General features: G+C 36.3%; 3 protein-coding genes across 3 annotated transcripts; 2 read left to right on the top strand and 1 right to left on the bottom strand.

Annotated features, from left to right (window-relative positions):
- Positions 1-5,452: 5,452 nt before the first annotated feature.
- Positions 5,453-11,315, top strand: LOC125660108 (uncharacterized). The gene is made up of 2 exons (XM_048891946.1): positions 5,453-5,596; positions 9,924-11,315. The coding sequence occupies exons 1-2, from the start codon at positions 5,453-5,455 to the stop codon at positions 10,791-10,793; spliced, it is 1,014 nt and encodes a 337-aa protein (XP_048747903.1). The 3' UTR covers positions 10,794-11,315.
- A 4,233-nt stretch (positions 11,316-15,548) lies between these two features.
- LOC125658888 (protein O-mannose kinase-like) lies at positions 15,549-17,659 on the bottom strand. The gene is made up of 3 exons (XM_048890324.2): positions 17,503-17,659; positions 16,970-17,250; positions 15,549-16,308 (listed from the first exon to the last, which is right to left on the bottom strand). Exons 1-3 carry the CDS (start codon positions 17,519-17,521, stop codon positions 15,559-15,561), a joined length of 1,050 nt encoding a protein of 349 aa, XP_048746281.2. The 5' UTR covers positions 17,522-17,659; the 3' UTR covers positions 15,549-15,558.
- Position 17,660: 1 nt separating this feature from the next.
- Positions 17,661-23,222, top strand: LOC125658889 (60S ribosomal protein L26-like). The gene is made up of 4 exons (XM_048890325.2): positions 17,661-17,758; positions 18,126-18,301; positions 20,948-21,088; positions 23,080-23,222. Exons 2-4 carry the CDS (start codon positions 18,134-18,136, stop codon positions 23,200-23,202), a joined length of 432 nt encoding a protein of 143 aa, XP_048746282.1. The 5' UTR covers positions 17,661-17,758; positions 18,126-18,133; the 3' UTR covers positions 23,203-23,222.
- The last annotated feature ends 3,920 nt before the right edge of the window (positions 23,223-27,142 follow it).

Below are 27,142 nucleotides of genomic sequence, written 5' to 3'. Positions count from 1 at the left end.
TGTTCTTGGCACACTGATTTTGACTGCGGATAACACCGTTTACCTGAACAGGATATAGGGTTCACGGCGGGTGTGACCGGTCGACAGGGGATGCTTACTCCTCCTAGGCATCTGATCCCACTTTTGGTGTGTCCAAGGGTCCGTGTTTGCCCAACTATCTATTTTGTATTGCTTGTAGGAGTTATGAGATTGATCACTGTTCGTTATCTTCACCTTTCATGTACTATTTTCTACAACCATCTGTACATAACTCTGATCACAAAACAAAATATAGGAAGTTTAATACGCATTTATAAAATTCAACATTATTCGAAGTACATGCACCTGTAAAAATTGATTCAACATAACAATTTGCTACTGGAATACATATAAACTCAAACTGTTTAACGGTTATTTACCTTGCTTGGCCTTAAAGTTTTTCTTCCAAAGCTTTGCATTGTTCACAACGGATTTTCGTAAAAAGCACCTTGTCTTTGTCAACAACTTTCATTCAGAAAAACATACAAGTTCTCGTTAGCGGCCTATTAAAACACAGGTATTGCATGCTGTATTCGTCGTGTTTGTTGAGAGTCCTACTCACAAAAAGCAGTGTCCAGGTTCGAAGCTTATTTCAAACTCGACACATGGTAATAAACAGAGATTTGACATGAAACATTTATAAAAACTAGAAGCGTGTTTCAATTAAGAAACATAAAATCTAGATGGAAAACGTAATATGAAAAAAAAATGTGTTCGTGAGGGAGTCGAACCCAGTCGTTTTAAAAATAGAAATCATCTTTACAAATAAGAGTCGACGATCTTACCCACTGAACCACGCAGTAGACCATAATTTATTAAGGAAAATTAACGTACAGGTGAAGTTGAAAATAATACTAGTGAAGTTGTTTCGATTTTTATACCCCCCGAACGAAGTTCTGGGGGGTATATAGGAATCACTCTTGTCTGTCTGTCTGTGCAGATTCGTGTCCGGGCCATAACTTCTTTGTTCTTTGACTTAGGCATACCATATTTGGCACACAGGTAGATCACCATGAGACGATGTGTCGAGTACCTTCATGACCTCTATATGACCTTGACCCTTGACCTCAAGGTCAAAATTAAAGGTTTTTTACAATGGATTCGTGTCCGGGCCATAACTTCTTTGTTCTTTGACATAGGCATACCATACTTGACACATGAGTGTATCACCATGAGACGATGTGTCATGTACCTTCATGACCTCCATATGACCTTGACCTCAAGGTCAAAATTAAAGATTTTTACAATGGATTCGTGTCCGGGCCATAACTTCTTTGTTCTTTGACATAGGCATACCATATTTGACACATGAGTGTATCACCATGAGACGATGTGTCATGTACCTTCATGACCTCCATATGACCTTGACCTCAAGGTCAAAATTAAAGGTTTTTACAATGGATTCATGTCCGGGCCATAACTTCTTTGTTCTTTGACTTAGGCATACCATATTTGACACATGAGTGTATCACCATGAGACGATGTGTCAAGTACCTTCATGACCTCTATATGACCTTGACCCTTGACCTCAAGGTCAAAATTAAAGGTTTTTTACAATGGATTCGTGTCCGGGTCATAACTTCTTTGTTCTTTGACATAGGCATACCATGTTTTACACATGAGTGTATCACCATGAGACGATGTGTCGAATACCTTCATGACCTGTATATGACCTTGAACTTTGACCTCAAGGTCAAAATTGATTATAGGGTTTTGAAATAGTCATACCATAAGACATGGGTGTATCACCATGAGACTATGTGTCATGTACATTCATGACCTCTTTATGACCTTGACCTTTGATCTCAAGGTCAAAATTATAGGTTTATGCCATGGATTTGTGTTCGGACTATATCTTCCATTTTCTTCTACAAATGCATACCATATTTTTACACTCAGGAAAGAGGTAATTTATACTTATTAACAACACCCTTTGGGAGATTGGGGTAAGGGGGGGGGGGGGTATTCTTAGTGAGCATTGCTCACAGTACATCTTGTTTTAAGTTTACAACAACAACAAAATGTCTTCGTGAAACAAAATTTCAAAGCGACAGTTTTTCGGAGGAAAATTCGAAGAACATGTTCATGCTAAATTTATTTTGTTTCACGGAGACAGTTTTTCTGAAATTCGGGGATACCCCTCCATTTTAACGCTAAAAATCATATAAATCGCATATTGGTTGATTTCAACTCGAAATATTTTGGCTTATTTTGTCAATTCATGTCTTTTAAACTTATTTTCAAAAAATATTGAATCAAGACATAAGTTCGAATTGGTTTTATCATATATTTGAATAACTTAATTTTTTTTATCTTTCATGCAACACCTTTAGGGAAATTAACACGAGACGTGCAACACCATCTATAAGCTTTCTGGCTCAGTGGTTCTTGCGGCGAAGATTTTTAAATGGCCCCGCCCTATTTTTGCATTTTTGTGATTATTTCCCCTTTCAAGGTGCATGACCCTTCATTTGAACAAACTTGAAAGCGCTTCACCCAAGGATGATTTTGGCTAAGTGTGGATGAAATTGGCCGAGTGGTTCTGGAGAAGAAGTCGAAAAAGTAAAGAGTTTACAGACAGACGGACAACAGGCGATCCAAAAAGCTCACTTGAGCTTTCAACTCAGGTGAGCTAAAAAGATTAAAATATGATCATGACACAATGAAGAGTATGTATATAGGCCTACACATTTAGATAGGACAATATAAAGACTATCGGGTGCATTTTATTAAAGCAATACAAGCTGTAACTGATGGTGTTTTTTCAACTATCCAATTATGCATTAAATAACACCTATCGGTATAACTAATATAATCCCCAAGATCTGAAGGAAAATTCAGCAAAATAGACAAGGGAACATTGTTTGAGAACACGCCTACAATGAGAGTTTCGTATAAACCGCTATTGCATCGTATACAAGGACATGGGAACGAGGATTGCCGAACATAATCGGGTTGCTGAGGTCGAGGTTATATACAAAGACGGAAACTGACGTGAGCAACTAGACGTGTCGTCTGTATTAAAATATTACATCGTGTCATGAATGACAAGAAGTGTAAGAAAGTAATGATTACGCAAATGTGCTACTCAAATAAAAATTTGGTGGTGAATTTTCTATAAAATTGGCATGTTAAATTGTTTACAAAACTGACACGTGCTCAGTACCTCTCTTTCGCTTTATTTTCCCGAACTGGTGACCTTCAAGGTGAATGCACATCGGAGATAACGAGCAGGAATTACTGACAGGATGACAATGATTCATGGATCGACATTTTCTGCTGATTTGACAGGTTTATTGCTTCAGATTCACCCTGATTCTATTAAGTTACATGTATTCAATCACATATATGTTAAATATTTGTTCTTTTATTTTTCAATTTATTTGCAGTCAGTTACAGATTGTATTACTTTGAATTGTTTTTCTCAATATTTTAACCCACAATTAAAGGGGATAGCATAGAGGGCATCTTTGAATCAAATGCTTCTGTTTATGTTATATTGGATTAAACATTCTTTTTGAAGAATGTATCGATATGTAAACTTTGTACATTTTACTCACAAACTGAATAAATGTGCGAAGCACTTTTGTCTTAAGTTTGTGAGTAAAATGTCCAGAGTTTACACATCGATAAATTCTTCAAAAAGAATGTTTGATTCTTATTATTCCATATCGTTCCCTGTATTATCAATTTTAACAAATTGAATAATTTCCCCGAACTATGTCACATATATTTGTTTTCAGGCGCGTATGTATAAGTAGCGTTTTTGGCCGGATTTATTGATGGGTAAATTCTCATTTTGCTTTAATTTTGTCCAACCAAAACATTTGTAATAAGTAACATTGGGATTATATCGTTATATCGCTGTTAATATATTGCTGTTTATATCGCTGTTTATAGATCGCGGTTTGTAGATCGCTATGTCGCTGTTTATAGATCGCGGTTTATATCGTTGTTTATAGATCGCTTTATTGCTCTTTATAGAACACTAGTATTTGGTGACATTAGTACTAAGTTACTAAGCATTCGTTATTATAATAGACTATATATAATGAATTTATTGTAGAATTACATGTGAATGTTTTCTGTTCTTTTAATATTTTTGCTCTTAACATACCCTATCTAAATTAGGCCTTTACATGCATATCAAAGTTATACGGCCTCTCAGTTAGAGGAAGGCGTCATCACTCATGCATTTTAAAAATAAATGAAGTTTCAGTGAAACATTTCATTTGTAGGCTATATAGGCCTAAGTACGTCCTAAAGTCAGGCACGTAGCATCGTTTTTCAAAAAAAAAAAAAGGGGGGGGGGCATTTGAAGGAGAATTGTTCAAAATTCTTGACTCGATACTTGAAAGTAATTTGATGGGTTTTATTTTCCATGCACGTTCATTCTTTAAAATTTTAAATTGTGAAGGGGGGGGGGGGGGCAATTCGTCTTTCACACATATTATTATTCATACTTGGCATAATCGCTCTTAAAAAAGTGTGGTTAGGTATATCTACTCACCCAATATATTTTACTAATTAGTGAAATTACCCAGGGTTCTAACTTTGTGACGTCTCCATATGAGTGAAAGATTTTCGAGAGGTACTTTAAACAATATATGTGCAATCAATCATTCCCAGGGGCGGATCCAGGAATTGCAGTAACTGTCACGGAAGACGCCATTTTATGAGGCACCCCCCCCCCCCCCCCCAAAAAAAATCCGCCACTGATTCAATTAATGAAAAGGGCGTTAGGGCACACACATCCCTCTTCCCATTATTTCCGGCTATCAGAAAAACCTCTGAAATGAACTTCATGACGTCATCAAAATATACAAAATGCGTCATTTTACACAAACTAGGCGAATCGACCCTCGGCACTTTAAACATATGATCTAGCTTCGTGTGGATTCTGATTTGAAGCAAACAATGCGTTAACATCGATGGAGTGTTGTATACTAAGCTAAGGTAAACAAAGAGTCAACACTGAAACTCGTATATATTGTTCAAGGTCAGACATTTGTAAATTTATAGAAACGTAGAATCCACACTTTGCTATACTAAAGTTATGTCCCTTGACCGCCTTTAACTTTTTGAAAAAGTTTGAATCTTTTATTTGGATTGCCCTATGTTGGGGCTATTTATACATTAAAAGAACATGTTTGAACAGCTGTGAATTTATTGCTGCATGTCCATACATTTAGCAGCGTAAAGAGTGGTCTGATTCCCGCTCCCGCCACTCATTGATCACTCGTTTTTGGTGTGATGAACTATCTGCATTTTCTGTGCAATGATCAATGAGTGGCCGGGGCGGGGACCAGACAACGTAAAGAGGAGATATTCTCTTTTGACCTTTGGGATGACCCCACAAAGGGACACAACTTATTTTGCTTGTTAAATCTTTCATATCCAATACAATTACAGGTACCCTAAAATTAGACACATCATGAAGAAGCAGATAGAAGCAGCGCTTGCCATTTATTTCCTGTTGTTTATAATGATCTTGTTCTACATCAACCAACACGGTATTAAAAACACCAGGCTCCAATCTCCTCCGATCAGCGCCCTACGATATTACCCTAAACATCAGGTAGAGTCTATAACTTCATTTCTTTTTTTACAACTTATGAATAAAACGTAAATGCTTCTTGTAAATCATCAGAAAGGACCGACTCAAGTGAAAATCTGCAACAGGTTTTAATAAGGAAATATATATAACTAAGCACATAGGAGCACAGGCATGGCTAAGCACAGTAGCTAAATCTTAAATTTTGTAATCAATATAAATTATATATATACTTCTCATATTTGTCTAGCATTATCACCTGTAAATGTCATTATGAACTGATTTGATACGCGAAAAATATGTTCTGCGTATCTCTATTCTTGGTATGATCAATTTTTAAATCGAGGCAGGTAACTGACAGTTACAGGGGTTTTAACATTCTCGTTTAAAGTCAACATTTCGGGAATTCTATGATTGTTACATGTATAACGACAAATGCAACCTGTGATTAGGTGTAATGCTGACTGACATGTTTCATTGTATTGAAAGGCCGCTCTTGACTACGGAATACTCCGTTTACAGGATAAAGATATAGGACTCTCGTTGGGTATAACCGGTTAATAGCCTATTAATAGGGAATGTTTACTCCTCCTAGACATCTGACCCCACTTCTGGTACATGCATATCCTGGGGTTCATGTCATTCTCTGAATTTTATATTTTTGTAATAGGATTTACGAGATTTATCACCGTTCGTTTTCTTCACTTGTTCACGTATCAATCAACGGTACAAGCAGTGAAGTGGTCATTCTCTCTCTCTCTCTCTCTCTCTCTCTCTCTCTCTCTCTCTCTCTCTCCGAAAGACCGATAAAATCGCTCTAATGTACACAATTGATGTTATACATGTAATTCGAACACGAATACCCCCTCTACCCCTATCATCTATAACTTACAAGTGTCACTTAGTAGCCCAAGTTCTCACCATCTGGCACAGTTTGGATAAAAGTCGGCACTATATACATTCAACAAATCAAACACAAGCTCTGTAGAGCTTTTTAACCGACTATCACACATATCAAAGACATATAGCATGCATGTACACATATACACAGACATATCACAGATTAACGATAGAATACAAAATAAAAACAAAACATTTCATGTAAGAATATACAGATACGAAAGCATAAGATTTAGAGGAAGAAATAAAATACTACAAGCAAAAGTAAATGTATAAAAATCATCATTAAAGTTCAATCTAAATTCGCAATTTTTGTTGCAAATATTGCGAAAAGTGCATCGTTAATTTGCAAACGGATGCATGGATCCGATTTTCTTTATCTAATTGGCAAACCGCGCGGTAACCTAGAGGTTAGAGCGTTCGCCCTGCATGCGGAAGGCCGGGTTCGAATACTGGCCGCGACAGACCTAAGTCGTTAAAATAGGTAGTGACAGTTCCATCGCCAAACGCTCGGCATCAGGTGTGAATGTCACGGGTCCTCGGAGATGACCTTAAAAACGGATGACCCGTGTCACAGTAAGTGTGGCTAAAGAACCCTCCCTGCTCAATGGCCGTAAGCGCCGAGTATATGCCTAAATTTGAAGCCCTTCGCCGGTCTTGGTGACGTCTCCATATGAGTGAAAAATTCTCGAGCGAGACGTTAAGCAAGATACAATCAATCAATCAATCTAATTGGCAATGAAATATGTTCAAATCAGAATGACCAGATAAATAGAGGATATCTATATTGCGTGTTTTGATATTTGGTTTATCCAACGAATTGATATGTTGTAATACCGTATCAACGAGTTGGATAAACCAAAATATCAAAATATCATACGTCGATTCCCCAGTATGGTAGAAACAGCTGATTGAATTTCTTTTGAATCCGTGGCTTAGGCGTCGTACTTATTAATCTTCCTTACGCGGGAAAAAACTGCGCTTATAATCGATTCATGTACATGTATATTACAAAGGGCATATTTATGAAAGAAACTATGGATGAAAATTCTTTTTAGAAAGGATTATAGTTTATAATTAATAATTATTTTGCCATTCCAACAAAATAACAACTATTGACCGAGTATTTATTTTTTTGACGTAGGCCTGACCTACTGATAAAAGTTTGATGTCGGCGTCATTTTGAAATAAACACGTGTAACAAAAATGCTCTCTGAAATAAATTAGAATTGTCCGACTCATGTATGAAACCTTGTTTCAAAACATGCCAGATATTCAGGGGCATATGTTAGGGACGTCTGTATTTGCAATTTTGTTTCTTTTTGTGGTTGAAATACATGGAATAATAATTAGATCATATTCGAGCATAAACAGTTTTCGTTAGGGTGGAATGGCAGTTGATAGAGTAAAAATTTAGCATGTTGATGGTTGCATTCTTTCTTTGAAAGGCGGAATATATCATCAAATAATTTATCAGACGGAATATATCATCAAATAATTTATCAGACATAATTATAAAGTTCTGTAGTTAATCGGGAGATCAGAGATTTAACACGTAATACATCAAATACAAAGTGAGTGTTTAATGAATTTCTGAAAACTGGGTACAAAAGTACATGATGTAAGCTTGATGAATCTTGTTATATATATATATATATATATATATATATATATATATAAAGCTGGGTATTTTTTGGTGATGTCTAGCAATATCAATATATATATATATATATATATATTTCATTTTATAACTGTCTGAAGAGGCATTAAAGCCGAAAGCGCTAACAGTGAAATGTTATTCGAGTTTTGTGTTTCTTGACTTTTATTATTGGATATATATATATATATATATATATATATATATAAAGCTGGGTATTTTTTGGTGATGTCTAGCAATATCAAATATTATTTATATCTCATTAGTTGTACATCATAATGAATCAAATGTTGCTAAAAAGGGACAGAATTTCAATTATGATTTCATATAGAACAAGAAAGATATAATAAAAAGAAAATACACTAGTTGGGAAGGTTTTAGACAAAGGTATCAAAATTGTTGATTTTTCATCAAAAATAAAATTCATAATAATATTGCGGATTAAGAATATTCTGAATAAATAGAGTACATATCATTTTCTAGACAGTTTATGTGATGAAAAGAAATATGATTTTACATATTGATGTAAAGCAACCATCCCAATTGTTAAGGAATTTAGCATTATCAAAAGAAAGGTGAAGGTAACGAACAGTGATCAATCTCAACTCCTATAAGCAATACAAAATGAAGAGTTCGGCAATCACGGACCCCTGGACACACCAGAGGTGGGATCAGGTGTCAATCAATAAAATTTCCTTACTCTTAAAGAAATGCCTTTTTCAATGTTTATCTCAGCCATTTGTAGGGAGCCCGTTTTAATTAACAAGAAAATATTATATAAAAATAAATCCATATTTTTTTTTTTGAAATATAGTTGATAAGAATGTTGTAAAACCGATAGAGCAGATTTCAGCTCTTAAGTTGTTATAATGTAAGAATAAGTTGAACCTTAGTAGAGCAAATATGAACCCCTGGAGATACCAGAAGTGCGATCAGGTGCCTAGGTTGAGTAAGCATCCCCTATTCACCGTTCACACTCGCCAGGTACCCTATCTTTAATACTTAATTCCTTCGTTGTCTGCAAAGGAAAATTGAAAATAACGAACAGTGATAAATCTCGTAAATCATAAAGAATGCAAAATTAAAGTAGGTCAAACATGGACTCCTAGACATACCTGAGGTAGAAGCATGTGTCGAGGAGAAATAAGCATTCCCTTTCGACCGGTCACATTCGTGAACTGTGAACCCTCTATCTTGATAAGGTAAACGGAGTAATCCATAGTGAAATTCAGTTTAGGAAGAAAGGTCTAAGTTCAATTTAGTATGAAACACCAGACAGCATTCAACCTAACGACAGGTTGTATTTGCAATTGCGATTATTATAACTACCATAGAATTTACGAAATGCTGACTTCAAACGAGACTGTTGAAACTCCTATAATATCAATTTACTGCTTGTCTTGTTTTAAAAATTGATCATACGCAGAACATGTTCTTACATATCGAATCAGCATTGTAGAAGATTAAACCCCAATGTCTCCCAATATTGTTAGAAGATTGTTGTTTACTGTCCACCAAATTCGTCCTTAGCTGTATTGACCCAATATACATCTATTGTTCAACCCTGTCCAGTTGAAATTGATATTTTGTTGCGGTAAACGATAATCCATCACGGAAGGAGTTGGCACGATAAAGAACCTTCATTGCTACGACCGTAAGCATCATGCAAAAGTTGTTGCACGTCATTTAAAGATTACGGCGTCTCTTCGTGAGTTAATATTTTTCCAAATGAGACGTAAAACAACATAGAAAGTCCAAGGTAATACGCTCATTCGTTTAATTTTATGTTTTCAGAGTAATACAGAGAAATTTTTGAACTCGATAAAGGGTACAAATAGAAGTCTTACAGTTGTTACGGCATTGTTTAACATAGGAAGTTTTGTTACTGGAAATCGATATCAAATAAGGACACCTGGCGACTATAACTTGTGGATAAAGACGTTTCAGTATCTGAAAAATCCTGTGGTGTTCTATACAGATGATAGGACCTACGCACATTCGTTTGCAGCACTCAGAAAAAGCTTCTCTCTGCTTACAGAGGTAGTGCATATTAATCGATCTCAGTTATGGGCTTTTAGAATAATTTCTAAAATCAAGAAAATATACTCAACTCCCGGATATCCGCGCCATTACCCGAACACGTTTATCCCGGAATATACAAGTTTAACCCATTCTAAACAGCAGATCCTTGCCGATACTGTGAGTAGACATCCGTTTGATACAGACTGCTACTGCTGGCTGGATGCAGGATATTTTAGAGACAGTATTCAACTCGAGAAGAAATTTTGGATGGAGGTTCCAAACGACTTCAATAAATCTCGCATTGGTGTGACTCGTGTGTTCCCTTCGGACTTAGAAAATACTAATGCAAAATTTATTTTGCTGATGAATAAGAATTGGGTTGGTGGAGGACTCTTCTTAGGTACACCTTGTGTAATTTTGAAGTTTCACGATCAATATAAAAAGGCTGTGATGCGATATTTAAATCAAGGAATCATGAATGTAGAGCAGCATATTCTGTACGCCATGTACACGAAAGCAGAGAGGAAAAAATATCCTATAGATGTAGAATTGCAGTTATATATACCCGGACAGAAGCATGTCAGGAACGGTAACCCGTGGTTTTATCTGGGTTATTTGATGTATAGGGAGGAACCAAAATAGTGACAATAATTTTGATGTTGTAGCTGATCTTTCAGATCAATGTATCCCTATAATATACAGTGATAGTAATTTTCTAATAAGAATTACAAATTTTGTGAAGTACTTTCTTATAGATTGGGGTTTTGTGAATATACTAAATTTCTTATATATTTTGTATTTAGAACTGTTACATGTAATCATGAACAATGCATGTACAGTGTAGTTTTCCCACTAAAATTCATGATAATCCTCACATAAACTCTTGTTAAGTTATCAAACTTGCTTTGTTCTGTACTAATGATTACGTTTGTATCGTCTTTCCCTTTGAAGTGTATATCGTACATGTATCTTGAATGTAAAATTTTGTGATGTGCCATTTAAATTATAAATGCAATTGATTGGTTTAAATCATATCTGCAAGATAGAATTCTACGTGTGCAGATGGGCTCCATATCCCCTGATACTTTAGGCATCACAGCAGGAGTACCACAAAGATCTACCTTGGGTCCCTTGCTATTTTTATTTTACATCATTGATATTCCATTATACGTCGAACATTGTGAATTAGATCTTTTACTGATGGTGGGACATTGCATACAAGTACCAATGATTTATTATCTCTACAGGAATTTCTTCAGCCTGACATTTGTAGTGTACAAAATGGTATGATTTTATACCCATCCAAGACAAAATATATGATCCTAGGTACACATCAAAGAAAGTCTAAATTAGATTCTCGGTCGTTCAATCTTCAGGTTTCTGGTCATCTTTTAGAAAACGTCAGCACTGAAAAACTACACCCTGGGTACACACCAAAGGAAGTCTACATTAGATTCTCAGTTGTTATGTTTTCAAGAAAAACTATTTGGAGTTCACATAGACAATAAGCTCCTGTATACTTATCACAACGACTAAGTTTGCAAATCCCTTGCTAATAAATTATATCGTTTCCGTATAGAATTAGGAAATATCTCACGCTTCCTACAAAGAACTCTTTTACAGTGCTTACTTATTACCATGCATTGACTATTGTCTCACTGTATAGAGCAATGCTTCCTCGAAACTGCTAATCCATATTTATAAACTTAAAAAGCGAGCACCAAAGATCATACTCCATGGTGCTCATGATTCACCATCTTCATCCCTTTTTGAATAACTAGGTAGGCTCATTGTTTTTGAGGTAGTCCAATTTCATAAATACAATTTCTTATACACAGTTTTCTATTGCATGAGCCCAAGTTATTTAAATCATTTGTTTGTATTTCATTCCTCTGAAAAGATATGGATATATATATATATATATATATATATATATATATATATATATATATATATATATATATGATAATAATCTATGTATGCCTTCGCTCAGATCAAGTTTGTTCAATAACTCTCTTCAGTACTCGGGTGTACAACTTTGGAATGAATTATCATTACCCGTAAAACCATCGCCCTCAATTTTAAGATCTTTAACACCATGTGAGAAAATTTATTGTACGCAAACGATGTGCATCTTTTAATCATTAGAATATTGTGTTAAATATAATTCATTGTATCATTATCATTGTTCATCATCGGCCCTGTATTATATTGTGTTCAGTTGTATATTGTTGACATTTTTAGAGAAGGCCTCAAGGAAGAATAGTGCTATGTACTAATCGAGTTACCTTCTTTAAATAAAGCATCATTTATTATCAATTATTATTTCATTATCATTACCATCCGTGTGTATCCTTGCCTGTTTGTCGGCATACTTCTATCAAGGTGAAGAAATAGACTAGTGCATGTAGTTAAACTTGGTACAACGACTTCATCTATCAAGATTTTTGCTCCCAGATTTCCGAAAGACTTCAATAGCATCTTTTAAAAACTCTTTCTCGCCATATGATTTCTTTTAGAATATTGGCATGTCGCTCGTGGGCTCAATAATATATGACAAATCACTCGCCATTCTTTTAGAATGTACTTTCGAAAAATTGACAATAGTTATGCTAAAAAATTAGATCACTGACCTTGAAATATTTTGAATCTTTAGAAAATCTGGAGGTCTACTTACGTACTCTTAGGTGACCGGGTTCTCCAACAGTCTGTTCAAATTCCTATGTGTACGAATTGTGCTCCTTTATTAGCCGACCTGTTTTGTATTCTCATGAAACAATTTATTCTTAAAACTTCTACATGAGAAGAAAAAAATCTCTTCAACTCGACACAAGTGTCTAAAGATCGACGACGTTAAAAATTTATCAACAATACTCAGTTTCATTCATATATCAATTTGATATGCTCCAGTGAACTTGAGATAAGACACCACAGAGTCGTCTATATATCTGATTCATACATGAATTTGGATATATTTGTTGAATATGAATGTTAATGGTAAACTTACAACTCAACTTTATGACAAACGGAATAACTTCAGCTTCTCCATCGTCAACTTTCCATGTTTATGTAGCAATATTCCATTACCACTTGTATGTGGTATTTATATCTCTCAACTATTCGATACACAAGTGTATGTTCTGTTTATATTTTAAATTCTTAAATTGATGCAGGCTACTTACACACAAGTTGATGGTGCAGAGGTTTCAACATATTCGTTTTAAGTCAGCATTTCGAAAATTCTATGGTCATTATAATGGTGTAAGTTGCAAATACAACCTGTCATTGAGTTGAATGTTGTCTCTTGTTTCATACCAATTCACGACACCCCCACCCCAAAGGTTACGAAGCGAACGATCTACCATTGATTCTAAGTTGGGAGTGGTTCATCTTTGCTACTCAAGTGTCCGATTCACTTGGCTAGCGAAGATTGGAATTCAAAGTCAATATAATGATGTCTCTCAATTTGAAATATTGTCTGAATCTCGTTACATAATCTTGATCAGTTAACATTAGAATATAGGGAAAAAAATTCAACGCTAATTTATCAGAATCCTACCAGGCCTGGAGGTTATGAAACTTCTTTGAGCACGTTTTCATACTCAAACTCAAAACTCTGTGCTCTAAATCGTAATCATACTCAAATGTCAAGGTTATAAAACTTTTATAAAATCATTTTCATACTCAAATGGAGTACATGCTCAAGATTTTTCGAGTGTGTTTTGTGCTTGCTCAGAGTTGTACTAAAAAATATGGCTGAGTTTGAGTATGAGTACGGTAAAAGTTTTATAACCTCCAGGCCAGATACATGTACACACTGCCTCTGAAATATCATGTGAAGCAGTTATCGTAATACTAGCTCTTGAATCAGTGAAGAAATGTAGAATCCTCCTAAATTAAAAGTTGCATCTCATTTCCTTCCTCAACGGCCGGGTACTGTGTGACAGCATTGTCTTAGAAAGCAAATATTTAACTTGGCGGCACTTGCCTAGTTGATCGAGCTAACTAGGACGATGATTGTAATTCGATGTTTCTTTAAATTGCAATATCTGTGCTTTATGCGTTTGGTCGTCCAATAAAAACTCGGGCCTCTAACAACTTTCTACTAGGTTTCGAGCTATGATCAAAGATGGTCCGCCGCAAAATGGCTGAATATTGCAAAAACGGCGTTAAAACCGCAATCAATCAATCAAAGATGATCGATCAGGTCGCTAATATAGCCGGTTTCCATGTTTTGAATTGTTCAATCATATAAAATTATTATTTTCGAGGTCAATACGATGCTTTGCAGCTATCCCCGAATTACAATATTCACCTCCTCCTCTGGGCTTGGTGAATATTGAACTACTCATGTAGTATTGACGTCAAAAATGTACATAATTGTATAGTATTCTCTCACAGAGCAACATTTTGCCTCCGTAAATGATACCACCCCCGAGAATATATGCTTCATGAGAAAAAGAAATTGAGGGTGAATTGAGAGAGAGAGAGAGAGAGAGAGAGAGAGAGAGATGTTCGCAAGACTGAGAATTTTTAATGACTGAGAAGTCTGACAGAAATGAAAGCAGAATGTAATTTATAAGAAATAAATCTCATTTTTGAAAATACATGGGGGCATGAACTGCAACACTTCATGCTGGCTAACGTGCTTCATGAAGTATGCTGTTGTGAAATGTCCTAATTTGTACCCTCATGAATTTTCCAAAATGAAATTACATGTACCTCTTGAATACCTTCGCTTTTTATGATATCAGAGAGCATTGATAAAATGGCAGTCTAAGATAGGCTTTGTTAAATTTCATATTTAAGAAAGATTTCACTCTAATAAAATACAGATTGAAGCAAATCATTACTCCTGAAAGTATACTCGTTAACTCCATGATGTTGATGATGACACAAAGTTAGATGAACATTGCCAGAACATAGCCTTGGTAGTAGTCCTTTTCCTTCACTTATTACGAGCTTTATCCTTCATGAAAGTATGACTGACTTTGAAAAATAATGAACATCTTCCTCTCACCATGGGGAACATGTGTACCAGGTTTGATTTATACCCTAGCCTTATTAGTACTCATTTTATCTATCAGTCAACCAGTCTATGACAGGAATTATACTTATCATACATGTATAAAAATGCATTCTACAGTCAGCTCAATTTGTGTTGATGTAAATATAAACACTGAAATGTGTTTTTGATGTAATTATTGAAGGAGTCTTCCCAATCTCATTAAATCAGATATGTTGATCCACTTTGGTAATATTATGTCACTACTTAGGCATGGGGGGGGGGGGGGGGGGGGGGGGGGGTTAGGGGCTAGAAATCCTAATTCATTTTTGCAGACCGTCAGAGGTTAAATAAAATTTGTACATGTAAGTAAGCAGCAAAAATAATATACATTTTTTTTTATTACTTTTCTTCATTTATTTGAAAGACTTGATTTAACACATTTCTGTATGTCCTTAAAATGAGCTGAGCAGTGGGTCTTGCTTCAGAATTTAAATGTTTGCATGCCATATGAATATCTAATAATCTCATCTGAATACTTGTTGCTTCAGCACTGTTGCCAAGAAAATAATTACACACACTAGGAATTTTCCAAATGTCTGTTTTCTCATCATAAGCCTTCATTTCATTGTCATCGTAGTCTGCTTCAAAGCCCCACCGTTGTTCTGGTGCCACAAACTCACCATCTAGTTCATATTTTCCACATTTGATCCCTCTCCACTTCCCATCCACTTTGGTTACCTCTGCTACAGAATCCACATCATTCAACACCAATCGCATGTCTTCAGACAGCAAATACTGAGTGAATACTTTATTCAAACTGTTTGTATCACACATGACATACGTCACATTTTCTGTGGAAGAGTGCAGCTCAGAAAGAATTTCTACATAGTCAATACAGAAAAGGAATCTTTGGAAAATAGTGTTCCTCTCAGGGAATGTATTTAGATGTAAGCTGAACTTGGTAGCCTCACCAAGTGAATGAAATTCTGTAATCATGATGTCATCACAGAGTCCAATTAGCTGTATCATTTTTGGTCTTCCATGAAAATGTTTCAGAATTTTTATACCTTGTTGAAAGTCTCTCCTGTAATGTGATGCTGTGAGTTGACTGTAGGCTACATTAAAATTCCTCCATCTTGCAAGGTAAACCTGTAAAATTGGAACAGTTACAATCTTCAAATGAAAAGCCTTACAGGAAGATTTTTGATTAATTTCCATGATGGATGCATTAATATGTTGTTCAGGAAAATTATTTTGTGCTCACTTTCCATGTTTTATTGGGATGACTGTTAAAATCAGGCTAATATCAAAGGGGCTTTAGCTGTCATTTTGTCACCAAAAATTTAATTTAATGAAAATTCCTCTGTACAATGTACCATATATTTCAGTAATAAAACCTGTATTTAATTCTTTTAAACACTGTTTAACCCCAAAACAAACAAACAAATATGTAATTTTGGTGATTAAATAATTGTCTTGCAAGACAAGAATATTCTTCCTTATATATTTCTTTACACTAAAAGCATTAATTTAAAGCAGTTTTGTTATGTTTCTCTTGTTTTTGTACAAAATAAATGTTTTTATTTTTTTTTACAGAGAGATATTGAGAATAGAATGGTTGCCATCACTTTCACAGCTAGTGTCCCTCTAAACTTTCATTATAAACAAATGCAACAACTGTGCATTTGGAATTAGGCAAATAAATGGGTTAAAATAACATTTGCAAAAATTTGCACCATTTTGTGGTGTAATTTATGAAGAAGGAAAAAAAAGCCATACCATTACTTCAGTAAAATTCATAAAATATTACCTTTTTTACCAGTCCTCCACCAATTGTTCTTACTATGTTAACATCCTGCAGACTCTCACAGGTCAACCAGGGATGACACTGTTTCATACCATACAGACTGAAATGTCCAAACTCACATGATGGCCGACAGTATTCTTCGCCATCAAGAATGCTACGGATGCAGACAGATTGTGATCCAAAGGTATTTTGTTCCGATGAATTCCATAACAAATAGAATATTGACCCATGTACAAAGACAGCTACTACCACTGGCAACAAATATCCAAAGCTGACTGGAGGCACTGTATATAAAGAAAAAAATTAAATGAGTGTTAGTAAGTCAAGAAACTGATAGCATTGCATATCGACCATTTTAACTTTTCGTTTACAACTTATTCAACACAAAATTAAAACTTTAGAAGTGGTGGTGGTGGTGGGGTGGTTACATGTAATATTGTGATTATTTGTTAACTTATGATATAAAGAGCCGCGAAACACGGAAAGTAAAACCCCCAAACTTGTAAAACTAAAGAAAACTTGTTTCAGCTTCTCACCGCACAATCTATTTGACATGTAGTTTCGGTTTCATCGGATCTTAGTTTCACTTTAAAATACGTGATGCACTCATTTTGTCATGAAATATATATAAGATCTTATTAAAGGGGTATATAACACTTATTTCCCCCTATTTGAATGTATCCATTGATATCGCTTGTATCTTTATGATTTGTTTGATATAGCGCAGAGATATTGTTTAATAGTCCATCACGTGAAACATTCTCTTTCCGGTTAACGGCCATAGTAAACAAGGTGCGATTTTGGTGGTTTGATGCCTATCCGGCATCATCCACAACTGAATACGAAGCAGACTGTCATTTTCACCTTAGTATTTAAAGATAATGTCAAGCTAAATATGAATTTAATACAATTTTAGTGCAGAGTGATATTATTTTCTGAAATAACATGTTTTAAAAAGGAGGGGGGGGGGGTTACGTTAAGATCACGATATGAAGTATTGATGTATGGTCAGAGGTTTTAAAACTTGACCATGAAGTCCAGCAAGTTGTATCAATAACGTTTGACAGACTTTCAATTGAAGTGTGACATTGGGTTTTTAACGAGGGATGTTAACCGTTTACAGTACAGTTTTAACTATACTGTGTGATATGTTCTTCAGGCCTGAAGATGAAGTTCAACAAGATGGTGTCTTCCTCCAGGAGGAAGAATAGGAAGCGTCATTTCAATGCTCCATCACACATTCGCAGGAAGATGATGAGTTCTCCCCTGTCCAAAGAACTTCGTCAGAAATACAATGTTAGGAGTATGCCAATCAGAAAGGATGACGAAGTGCAGGTATTTTCTCTATTCTCTTCAGAGAAGTGGACAGGCGTAGCCTACATCCACTTCTCTTCGCAAACCTTCATGTTTTGATTCTGGAAAACCTGTAAATGCCGGAACCTGTGACTGTTCATGCTTCTACAGGTTGGGAACACTTCCCCTATAGCGAGATATTCTCGCTAAAACACGATTATCCCTCTTTAGCGAGAGAGTAAACATTACCATAAACAGGTGTTTTTGCGTCTTTATTGAAAATAATGGTAAAGCCCGTGCAACGCTAAATTAGTGCGACACATACTCAACATGACGCCAATTGTTTCTATGAAATTGAAAACATAGTCAAGAAATTGCATATCAAAGTTACTGCAGAAGAGAGAAGCAGTCTGAAATCCAATGCGCATTGTGGGTGTTTTGGTTTTGATTAATATATTGGCAGAAGTATCAGATGTTTGAGCACTTTTTCTTCTTTTCATGTGAATCACTCCACAGGTGTTTTTCTCTGTTGTACGGGATATATTTACTCTCGCTAAAGAGGGATGATCACGTTTTAGCGAGAATATCTCGCTATAGGGGGAGTTTTTCTAACCTGTTCAACCGACAATTTAACTCGAGTATGGCTGGATTTACTTGACAGACAGGTTATTTTCACAACTTTAACTTTAATGCATGTATCTGTCACAAGGAAATCAACACTTGCTTGCTGTTAATTTATTTTCATGTGCCCAGTCCCAGGTTTGAAATCTTGATTAGTGGTAGAAAAAAATGAACATCCAAATTTGGAAAAGAAATAGTAAATGCGAATAAATTTGAATCTTGTAATGCTTTTTGACATATATCATTTTTATTCAAACATGTTTTCCTATTGATATCAACAAGAATAATCTTTTATTAAAACAAAAAAGCTCTCCGAGAACCAAAATGCGTTTTTATTCATTTTTCCAAATTATCCAATTTTGGATGTTCGAGTTTTTTCTACCACAATACAGATTAGCACATCATTCAAACCCGGGACTGGGAACATTTGATAATGGGTTAACAGGGAGCAAGTGTTAATTTCTTTAAGACAGTTGCATCAATTAATGTTAAAGTTGTGGAAATAATGTGTTTGTTGAGTAAATCCAGCCATATTTGAGTTGAAACGTCAGTCAAAGCGTGAACTGGCATTTACACGTTTTCCAGAATCAGTGGATGTAGGCTATGCCCAGGGACTTATTTAGGTTCTTTTTACTACCGGTAAATGGTACCTTTCCCCTTTGACAACAAATGAATATTTCTCCTTTCCCAGGTAAAATTTTTCCATCAGTTGTACATGTTGTAGAAACTATATCAAAATGGTTAACTTTTTGCTTGTTTTTCTTATTTGTTATTGTATGAAACAAATTTCTCAATTTCAATTAAATATCGCTATTTTTCCCAAACTTGAAGGCCCTGGCCCCTGGATTTAAGGGGTAAAAAATCCCTGCCAATGATCTGGAAATCTTAACTGGTCATGTGACTTGAAATGGCCAAGTGAATGTTGTTTAAACACCGATTTAAAATCAAATAATTCTGGTTTGAACCAGGCAACGAAATTAAGGGGAAATACTCGCTAAATGTGAGTTTGAAATTGAAATTGCGAGTAAAAAATCACAAGTGATTGCAACTTTTTGTGAGTGAAAAAAACCCAATGTTTTTTCCGGATTTCCTCGGTTTATTGGCTGTACTTTGAAGTTTACAATACTTTTGTCTTGTGCATAGAAACACATTACAGAATGAATATACAAGTATTGAAAAAGTAAACGTGGATTGAATAACTAAGGCCAAGGTCATCTCAGTCAGTCCTACTTCAAGCACACTTCGGGTGTCTCAGTAACGTCTGATTTAAATAGCAAGCATGTTGATTTCGTCTGTGAACACATGACGGAGTTAGTGTCACCATTTCACGTGGTGTCCTTCTGTACTCTATAGTCAAACACGTTGAGTTTGCATTTTTTTTTCCACTATAATTTTTTACATGAAATTTCCAAAAGTTTTGAACATATAGTTTGAATTGGCACAGTCTTTAAGATTTCAAACCACATGATGTTGTAAATAGGTAGTAGATCTCTGGACAGCGAGTACACCACACAAGTGTACCTTATGACCCTCACCATGCACCATATATGTTGTCTGATAATTCATCAAATTTTAAATGAAAGAATTCCCAATTTTATTTTTATTATTACACTTTAAAGAAGATTTTAAAAGATTTTCCCTATATTTTGATATAGAGACATGCTTGTTTTCTTAAATTCCTGTAAAACAGCAATCGATTGAAAAATGCTAGTAAAAGCTCAATTTTGCTAGTTGGAAAATAATCCACAGCTAAAATTTGCTAGTAGTGAAAAAAGTTAATTTCGATCCCTGTAGAACAGGTGAAGTAATGTATGGCATGCCGTACAGCCTCATAAATGCGTCAATGATTTAAGTGTTTTTACAAGGCAGAATTCTCTCGAGAAATTCTGACCATACAACTTAAAGCAAAGAGTCGCAAGCAACACAGTATGGGTTGTTCTCTATTAGTAGCAAGGTGACTATAATGAGCTTTGCTCCTCATATTGCCCCCACCCCCAATAAACAATGTATATGTGTATTGGATAAATTGTTAATGACAAATACCTGAAGTTTTGATTTTTTATGTAGGTTGTCCGAGGTCACTACAAGGGGCAGCAAGTAGGAAAAATTGTCCAAGTGTACCGTAAAAAGTTTGTGGTGTACATTGAGAGAATCCAGAGGGAAAAGGCCAACGGAGCATCTGTTCATGTCGGAATTCATCCCTCCAAGGTAGGAACCAAACTATTCATCACTTAATTCTAAATTTAAAAAAATCAGTCTCCATACAATGCCAGACTTTGAAATATCGCATCAATATTGTTTTAATGTAGTTCCACCCTCCTGTGCCGTCATAAGGGGATAGGGATTCAAGAGTTCTTGAAATTTCTTCTGAAGTGTCAGACATTTGGTCTGACACTGTTAGAAATAGTGTCAGCCCAAACAAAATTTTGTCAGTCTAGAAAAAAATAAATCGCTTTTGAGGGTTTGAATACAATTAATAGTTGATGCAATCTCCATCTCAGCTATAAGTTGATAAATTCTCTTTTCATGCTCTTTCTCATCTTGCTCACACTCTGAATCTTCCTCACTTTCACTATCGAAGTCACTTTCTTGCTCTACTTCTCTCTCACATCCTCCATTTCTCTCACCCTCCACTTTTCTCTCTATCCTTTCTATTCGGAATAGGAATAGTATTGGAATAGGAATAGTATTCCTCTCAATTCTTTCTCATCTTCTTCTGCAATCGTTGTAACTACTCTTTCTCTCACTTTGGCCTGGGTGTAGTTGGTCTTGTGACTTTGAGCAGATGGTGTCACCTAGCAGTAGGTAAAACTGCATCAAACAAAAGCCATTGTCTCCTAGATTGCCAGGCGGATTGAAACAATCGGTTTCTTTTCTCCTCGTAGTTTCTCACAACAGATTATAGATAGATTGTTCTATCGTTAAAGTGATAATGTCCTACGGACACGGTTTAACATGGTGAGGGCCTGTCCTGAGACACAGATTATTCTAACTGAACAGATTCCTCATGTTTACATTTCAATGCCTTGCCGGATTTAAAATCGGTTTGAAAATTTCTGGGCCAGATGACCGCCATTCAAACTTTTGACCCAGCAACCTGGGACTTTGACCTATTTTTCAAAATTCTTTAACCTTTTGAACAATAGGTTAAGTAGAATTATGCTTCCCGGCAAACTATGTTGTCTTCTGACAACTCTTGTTGAATATTAGTATTCAAAACTGGGGGGAAAAATTCTAGACAAGTCATACTTAAGTAACTAATTCTCAGGTGACCGATAAGGCTTGTGGGTCTCTTGTATTTTAAGCATGTACTTCATTTTTGACAGTACCTGTTCACTTCCAGTGATCGCGAAATGTTGAAATGTTTTACAGGACATTCGGTCTGGTAAACACAGGAACATTACCGGACCGAATCACATTTTAGCAGACCGAAAAAAAGTAGTAGTATTTTTATATTAAAACATGAAAGACTTTGAGCCTCCTGGTCATTAGATTTTCGTTTTAAAGGTTTACCGTGGACTGCATTACTGTTCCATTTTAATTGGAACATGTTGCCGTTTTTGTATGCTTTTTTTTTTTTTATAAATGGAACTGGAAGTCGAAACATAGCAGCGATTTTTTTCTCTACCCACTGGTACCGGTACCCATTCAATTGGGAAAAATAGCGTCAAAATCGAATGAATTGGGAATTTTCTACCAATGTATAGGCAAATGATTTCAGCTAAAAGAAAAAATACAACAAAACAAGAAGTATTCATCTCTTTACAAACTTTTTTACGGTAATATTTGTTGTTGTGAAACATAAGGAATCATCGTACAAAACTCACTGCCATGATCTGTACTTTCGATTTAATACCAGAAGGGAACATTTTAGTTAACTCGTACAACATTTCAGACGAAGAAAATTACGATTTCAGCGGTCTATTTTTCGACAAGTGAATTGGGAATTTTTAGTCTCAAAATTGGGAAAAAAATCAACGGTTTTTGGCATTGGAAATGGTACCGTTTATCGGTACCAGTTACATAAGGGGGGAAAATGCTGCGTAGTTTTCGAAACCGTTGCTGGAAAGTCACCAGACATTCGGACCGAAAATATAACGAAGTTTATCGGACCAAGAGTCAAATTACCAGACATGTCCGTCAGTCCGACGACATTTCGCTTTCACTGCACTTCATCGATCTGTATTTTTGTTTTCTAGGTTGTTCTCGTCAAATTAAAGATTGACAAGGATCGCAAAAGAATTTTGGACCGCAAAGCTCGGTCAAGACAAGTTGCTGATAAGGGAAAGCATACTGAAGAAAGCATTGCTATGGACTCGTAATAAAACACAAGGGGAGAAAACTGTTTTGTCTTGTTTTTATTAGCTCGCTGTGACGAATGTCTGGAGAGCTATTGTCATGACCCCAGTGTTGTTGAAGGAAATGACGTCATTTTCAGCATCACACTTTAAGAAAAAACTTTCAACATTGGTTATATCTTTTAAACCAAGGTGATAGAGCTTTGATATTCACATAGAGAATCCTCATGAGCAAGCCTGTTGTTTGGTACTAAGAGTGTGGACTTGATGACCTTAGACTTTGTCCTACTTTTCAAACTTTAACCTTGGTTATATCTGTTGAACCAAGATAATGGGATAAGTGGAGTTGTGCCTCCTATGTCATGTTGTCTCCTGACAACTCGTTTGAATTTCAGTGTTGTGAAAATTCTTTGCTAGCGAAGATGCCTTTCATGGCAAAGTGGGATTGATAAAAAAAAAAATCTCAAATTTCGCAACGGCAGGATCAACGTGAGCGATTTGCCCACGGGCCTTTTGTTCTTGTTTTACCTTTTGAGAGGCCACTACGCTTTTTAAAAAAAGTAATACAACGCTGGTCTTGTTCTTGAGGCCTTTTTTAGGTCACCTGAATCATTCAGGTGACCTATTGCTATCTCTTTTTGTCCGTCGTCGTGCGTTAACATTTGAACATTTTCAGCTTCTTCTCTGAAACCCCTGAACCAATTTCAACCAATTTTGGCATATAACATCTGTGGGTGGAGGGGAACAAAAATTGTGAAATTCGTGGTCCCTGCACCCCTGGGGCCTGAGGGGTGGGGCAAAAACCATCAAAATGAGTGTAATTTTAAAAAATCTTCTTTACTCCTGGACATCAAGAAGCCAAACTGTGGGCATAATTATAATGAGCGTTGAGCCCTCTACCAAAATTGTGAAATTCATGGCCCGTGGGGCAGGGGTTCTTGTGTTAGGGTGGGGCTCTATTGGTCATATAGTGAAAATGTAGAAATTCTTTGAAAATCTTCTTCTCTGTCTCTGGATATTAAGTAGACAAACTAATAGTATGGTAATGATGAGCAAGGATGCCTCTTTATACCCCCCGCAACAAGTTGTGGGGGGGGGGGGGGGGGGTATACTGGAATCGGGTTGTCCATCCGTCCGTCTGTAGACGCAATGGTTTCCGGGCTCTAAAGCATTATCCTATCCACCTACCGTCACCATATCATATATATGGACTACCCATGGGATGAAGATGTTCCCTATCCATTTTGGGGTCCAAAGGTCAAGCACACTGGACATCGAAGTAGCAATATGGTTTCCGGGCTCTAAAGTGTTATCCTTTCCACCTACAGTCACCATATCATACATATGGACTACCCATGGGATGAAGATGTTCCCTATCGATTTTGAGGTCAAACGCACTGGACATTGAAGTAGCAATATGGTTTCCGGGCTCTAAAGCGTTATCCTTTCCACCTACAGTCATCATATCATATATATGGACTACCCATGGGATGAAGATGATCCCTATCTATTTTGGGGTCAAAAGGTCACGCGCACTGGACATTGAAGTAGCAATATGGTTTCCGGGCTCTAAAGCGTTATCCTTTCCACCTACAGTCACCATATCATACATATGGACTACCCATGGGATGAAGATGTTCCCTGTCGATTTTGGGGTCAAAAGTCATGCGCACTGGACATCGAAGTAGCAACACTCAGAAAAGAGGTAGTTTATACCTATTACCAACACCCTTTGGAAGATTGGGGTAAACGGGGGGTATTCTTAGTGAGCATTGCTCACAGTACCTCTTGTTAAAAATTGTGAAATTCATGGCCCCTGGATCAGTGGTTCTGGTGCTAGGGTGGGGCTCTATAAGTCATATAGTGAAAATGCATTATTTCTTTGAAAATCTTCTTCTCTGTCCTTGGGTATTAAGTAGACAAACCAATAGCATGGTTATGATGAGCAAGGATGCCTCTTTCAAAATTGTGAAATTTATGGCCCCTGGGTCAGGGGTTCTGGTATTAGGGTGGGGCCCTATTGATCATATAGTGAAAATGCATTTTATTTCTTTGAAAATCTTCTCCTCTGCTGCTGGGTATTAAGTAGACAAACTAACAGTATGATAATGATGATCAAGGATGCTTCTTTCAAAACTGAAATTTATGGCCCCTGGGTCAGGGGTTCTGGTGCAAAGGCGGGGCTGACCACATAGCTATTCAATGTTTCTTCCATCCAAAAGTAAAATTCTTATATTTAAACACAAACCTAATTCAAACATTGGAAGGTTGTTACATGATACTCAGGTGACCTATAAGACCCCTGGGCCTCTTGTTTTTTTTTATTGAGTTGGTGTACGGTTTCTAGACGTTCCGTCCCATAATCAATCCGGCCCAGAAAAAATAATATTTTTCCAAGTGCTATTTACAGTACAGAAGGGGGTGGGGGGGGGGGGGGGGGTGGTTTTTCACTCCTTTTTAAGCGCTAAGCGTAGCTTAAGCGCTTATTGCCGCCAGTTGGATTTTGCTTTCGTCATCATGTTTCCGGTTTATCGCCACCTATAAGCGAATTTATGCATCGCTGTAGTCAACAAGTCGTGTTTAAAGTAGTCGTAATTTTGCAACCGATCTAGCATGTTGCATTCCCCCCCCCCCCCCCCCCCCCCCCCCCCCCGGAAATACAGTTCGTTGAACAATGAATAAAATATGTATAAAAAGGGTGATATTTTTGTCCTCATTCTTGGGGAAAGTGAGACACAGATGCAGGTAATTCTTCAGTTAAAATTCCCATTTGAATCTGCGTCTGTAATAATTAAAAGTGATTCAAAATCTAAAATTGAATAAGAATATGTACATATATATGAAACCGTGTTAGCTAGGGTGCCTTTGCATTGTTACCTTCGCATGGCACTTAGAGGCCAGGGAAATCAATTTGCATGGTGCAATCTATAATTAGAAGCCACGTCATTAAGCTATACACGAGTCAGGAGGGTTTTCTACTTGTGTTTTAGCTGCTGTTCCGACTCAGTAAAAATTTTGTCCAACGCAGCAAAAATGTGTGCAACACAGTAAAAAAAAATTAACTGATCCGCGTCGATTGTGAACGAGAAAGAATTTGTGCACGATTCTGCTTTGACAGCGAAGGACAGAGATCGGTGTCTCAGAAGGACGATATTGCGTAACCGCTTACATCTTCCCCGATCAAATATGTAAATTGGTCAGGATGCAACGGTGTAACTTAAGCTTACTTTATTATTTCTAAACGACCAAGATATTCTTCAGAATCATCGTCAACACAATCAAATTTGATTTCGTGATTTAGTTTAAAAAATGAGACTAAACATAATAGTCTTGGCAGTGGCATAGCTTCCATTGAGGCAACCGAGGCAGCTGCCTCGGTAAAAAAAAAAACCCCACAACAACACCTTTTACGTTGTTAAAATGTCGATAGCCAGACCCCCTGCCTCGGTAATATTCGAACCCAAGCTACGCCTATGTTTGGGGCAAGGAAAAGATAAAAGGTACAACATTATATTATATTATGGAAGACAATACCCCGGTTTTAAGTATTCAAAACACCGCGTGGAATTTTACGAGGACTGTATACTGAAATACATATGTTTAGAACAAGTGTTAGATAAACATTGCCATTGTGTCAAGCATGAATGTGAAATGGTTTGCGTTCCACAGCACGCTACATACAACGAAAAGTAATCCTGTTTTCAATTTATTTGTACTTCAAACAAACAATTGACAATGACATGCGTATGCTACATGTATTTCCGAACGTACAAATGATGAAGAAGGGGGAGGGGCATGGATGTACTGTCGTTGTTCCCTGTCCCCACATTTTGTTTTCGCTGAACGATCTTTTCATATAAAAAAGATGCATTTAGCTTTTTGGTGAGATGCCGCTTCATTATTTCTAACAGCGGTTTGAACATTACCGTTTAAAAATTACTTTTGTAACTTTTCAGTGCCTAGT

The sequence above is a fragment of the Ostrea edulis genome, chromosome 9, assembly GCF_947568905.1.
Source record: "Ostrea edulis chromosome 9, xbOstEdul1.1, whole genome shotgun sequence".
NCBI lineage: Eukaryota > Metazoa > Mollusca > Bivalvia > Ostreida > Ostreidae > Ostrea > Ostrea edulis.
The sequence above is the reverse complement of the archived record's forward strand: the minus strand, read 5'-3'. Positions and strand labels throughout refer to the sequence as shown.

Bases quoted from the DNA above. Each gene is read 5' to 3' on its own strand.
- LOC125660108 (XM_048891946.1), top strand. From the start codon at position 5,453: ATGAAGAAGCAGATAGAAGCAGCGCTTGCCATTTATTTCCTGTTGTTT. The intron at 5,597-9,923 runs GTAGAGTCTATA...TTATGTTTTCAG, and splicing joins GATATTACCCTAAACATCAG to AGTAATACAGAGAAATTTTT.
- LOC125658888 (XM_048890324.2), bottom strand. The intron at 16,309-16,969 runs GTAATATTTTAT...CCAATTTTACAG, and splicing joins GTGGAGGACTGGTAAAAAAG to GTTTACCTTGCAAGATGGAG.
- LOC125658889 (XM_048890325.2), top strand. From the start codon at position 18,134: ATGAAGTTCAACAAGATGGTGTCTTCCTCCAGGAGGAAGAATAGGAAG. The intron at 18,302-20,947 runs GTATTTTCTCTA...TTTTTTATGTAG, and splicing joins GAAAGGATGACGAAGTGCAG to GTTGTCCGAGGTCACTACAA. The intron at 21,089-23,079 runs GTAGGAACCAAA...TTTGTTTTCTAG, and splicing joins TCGGAATTCATCCCTCCAAG to GTTGTTCTCGTCAAATTAAA.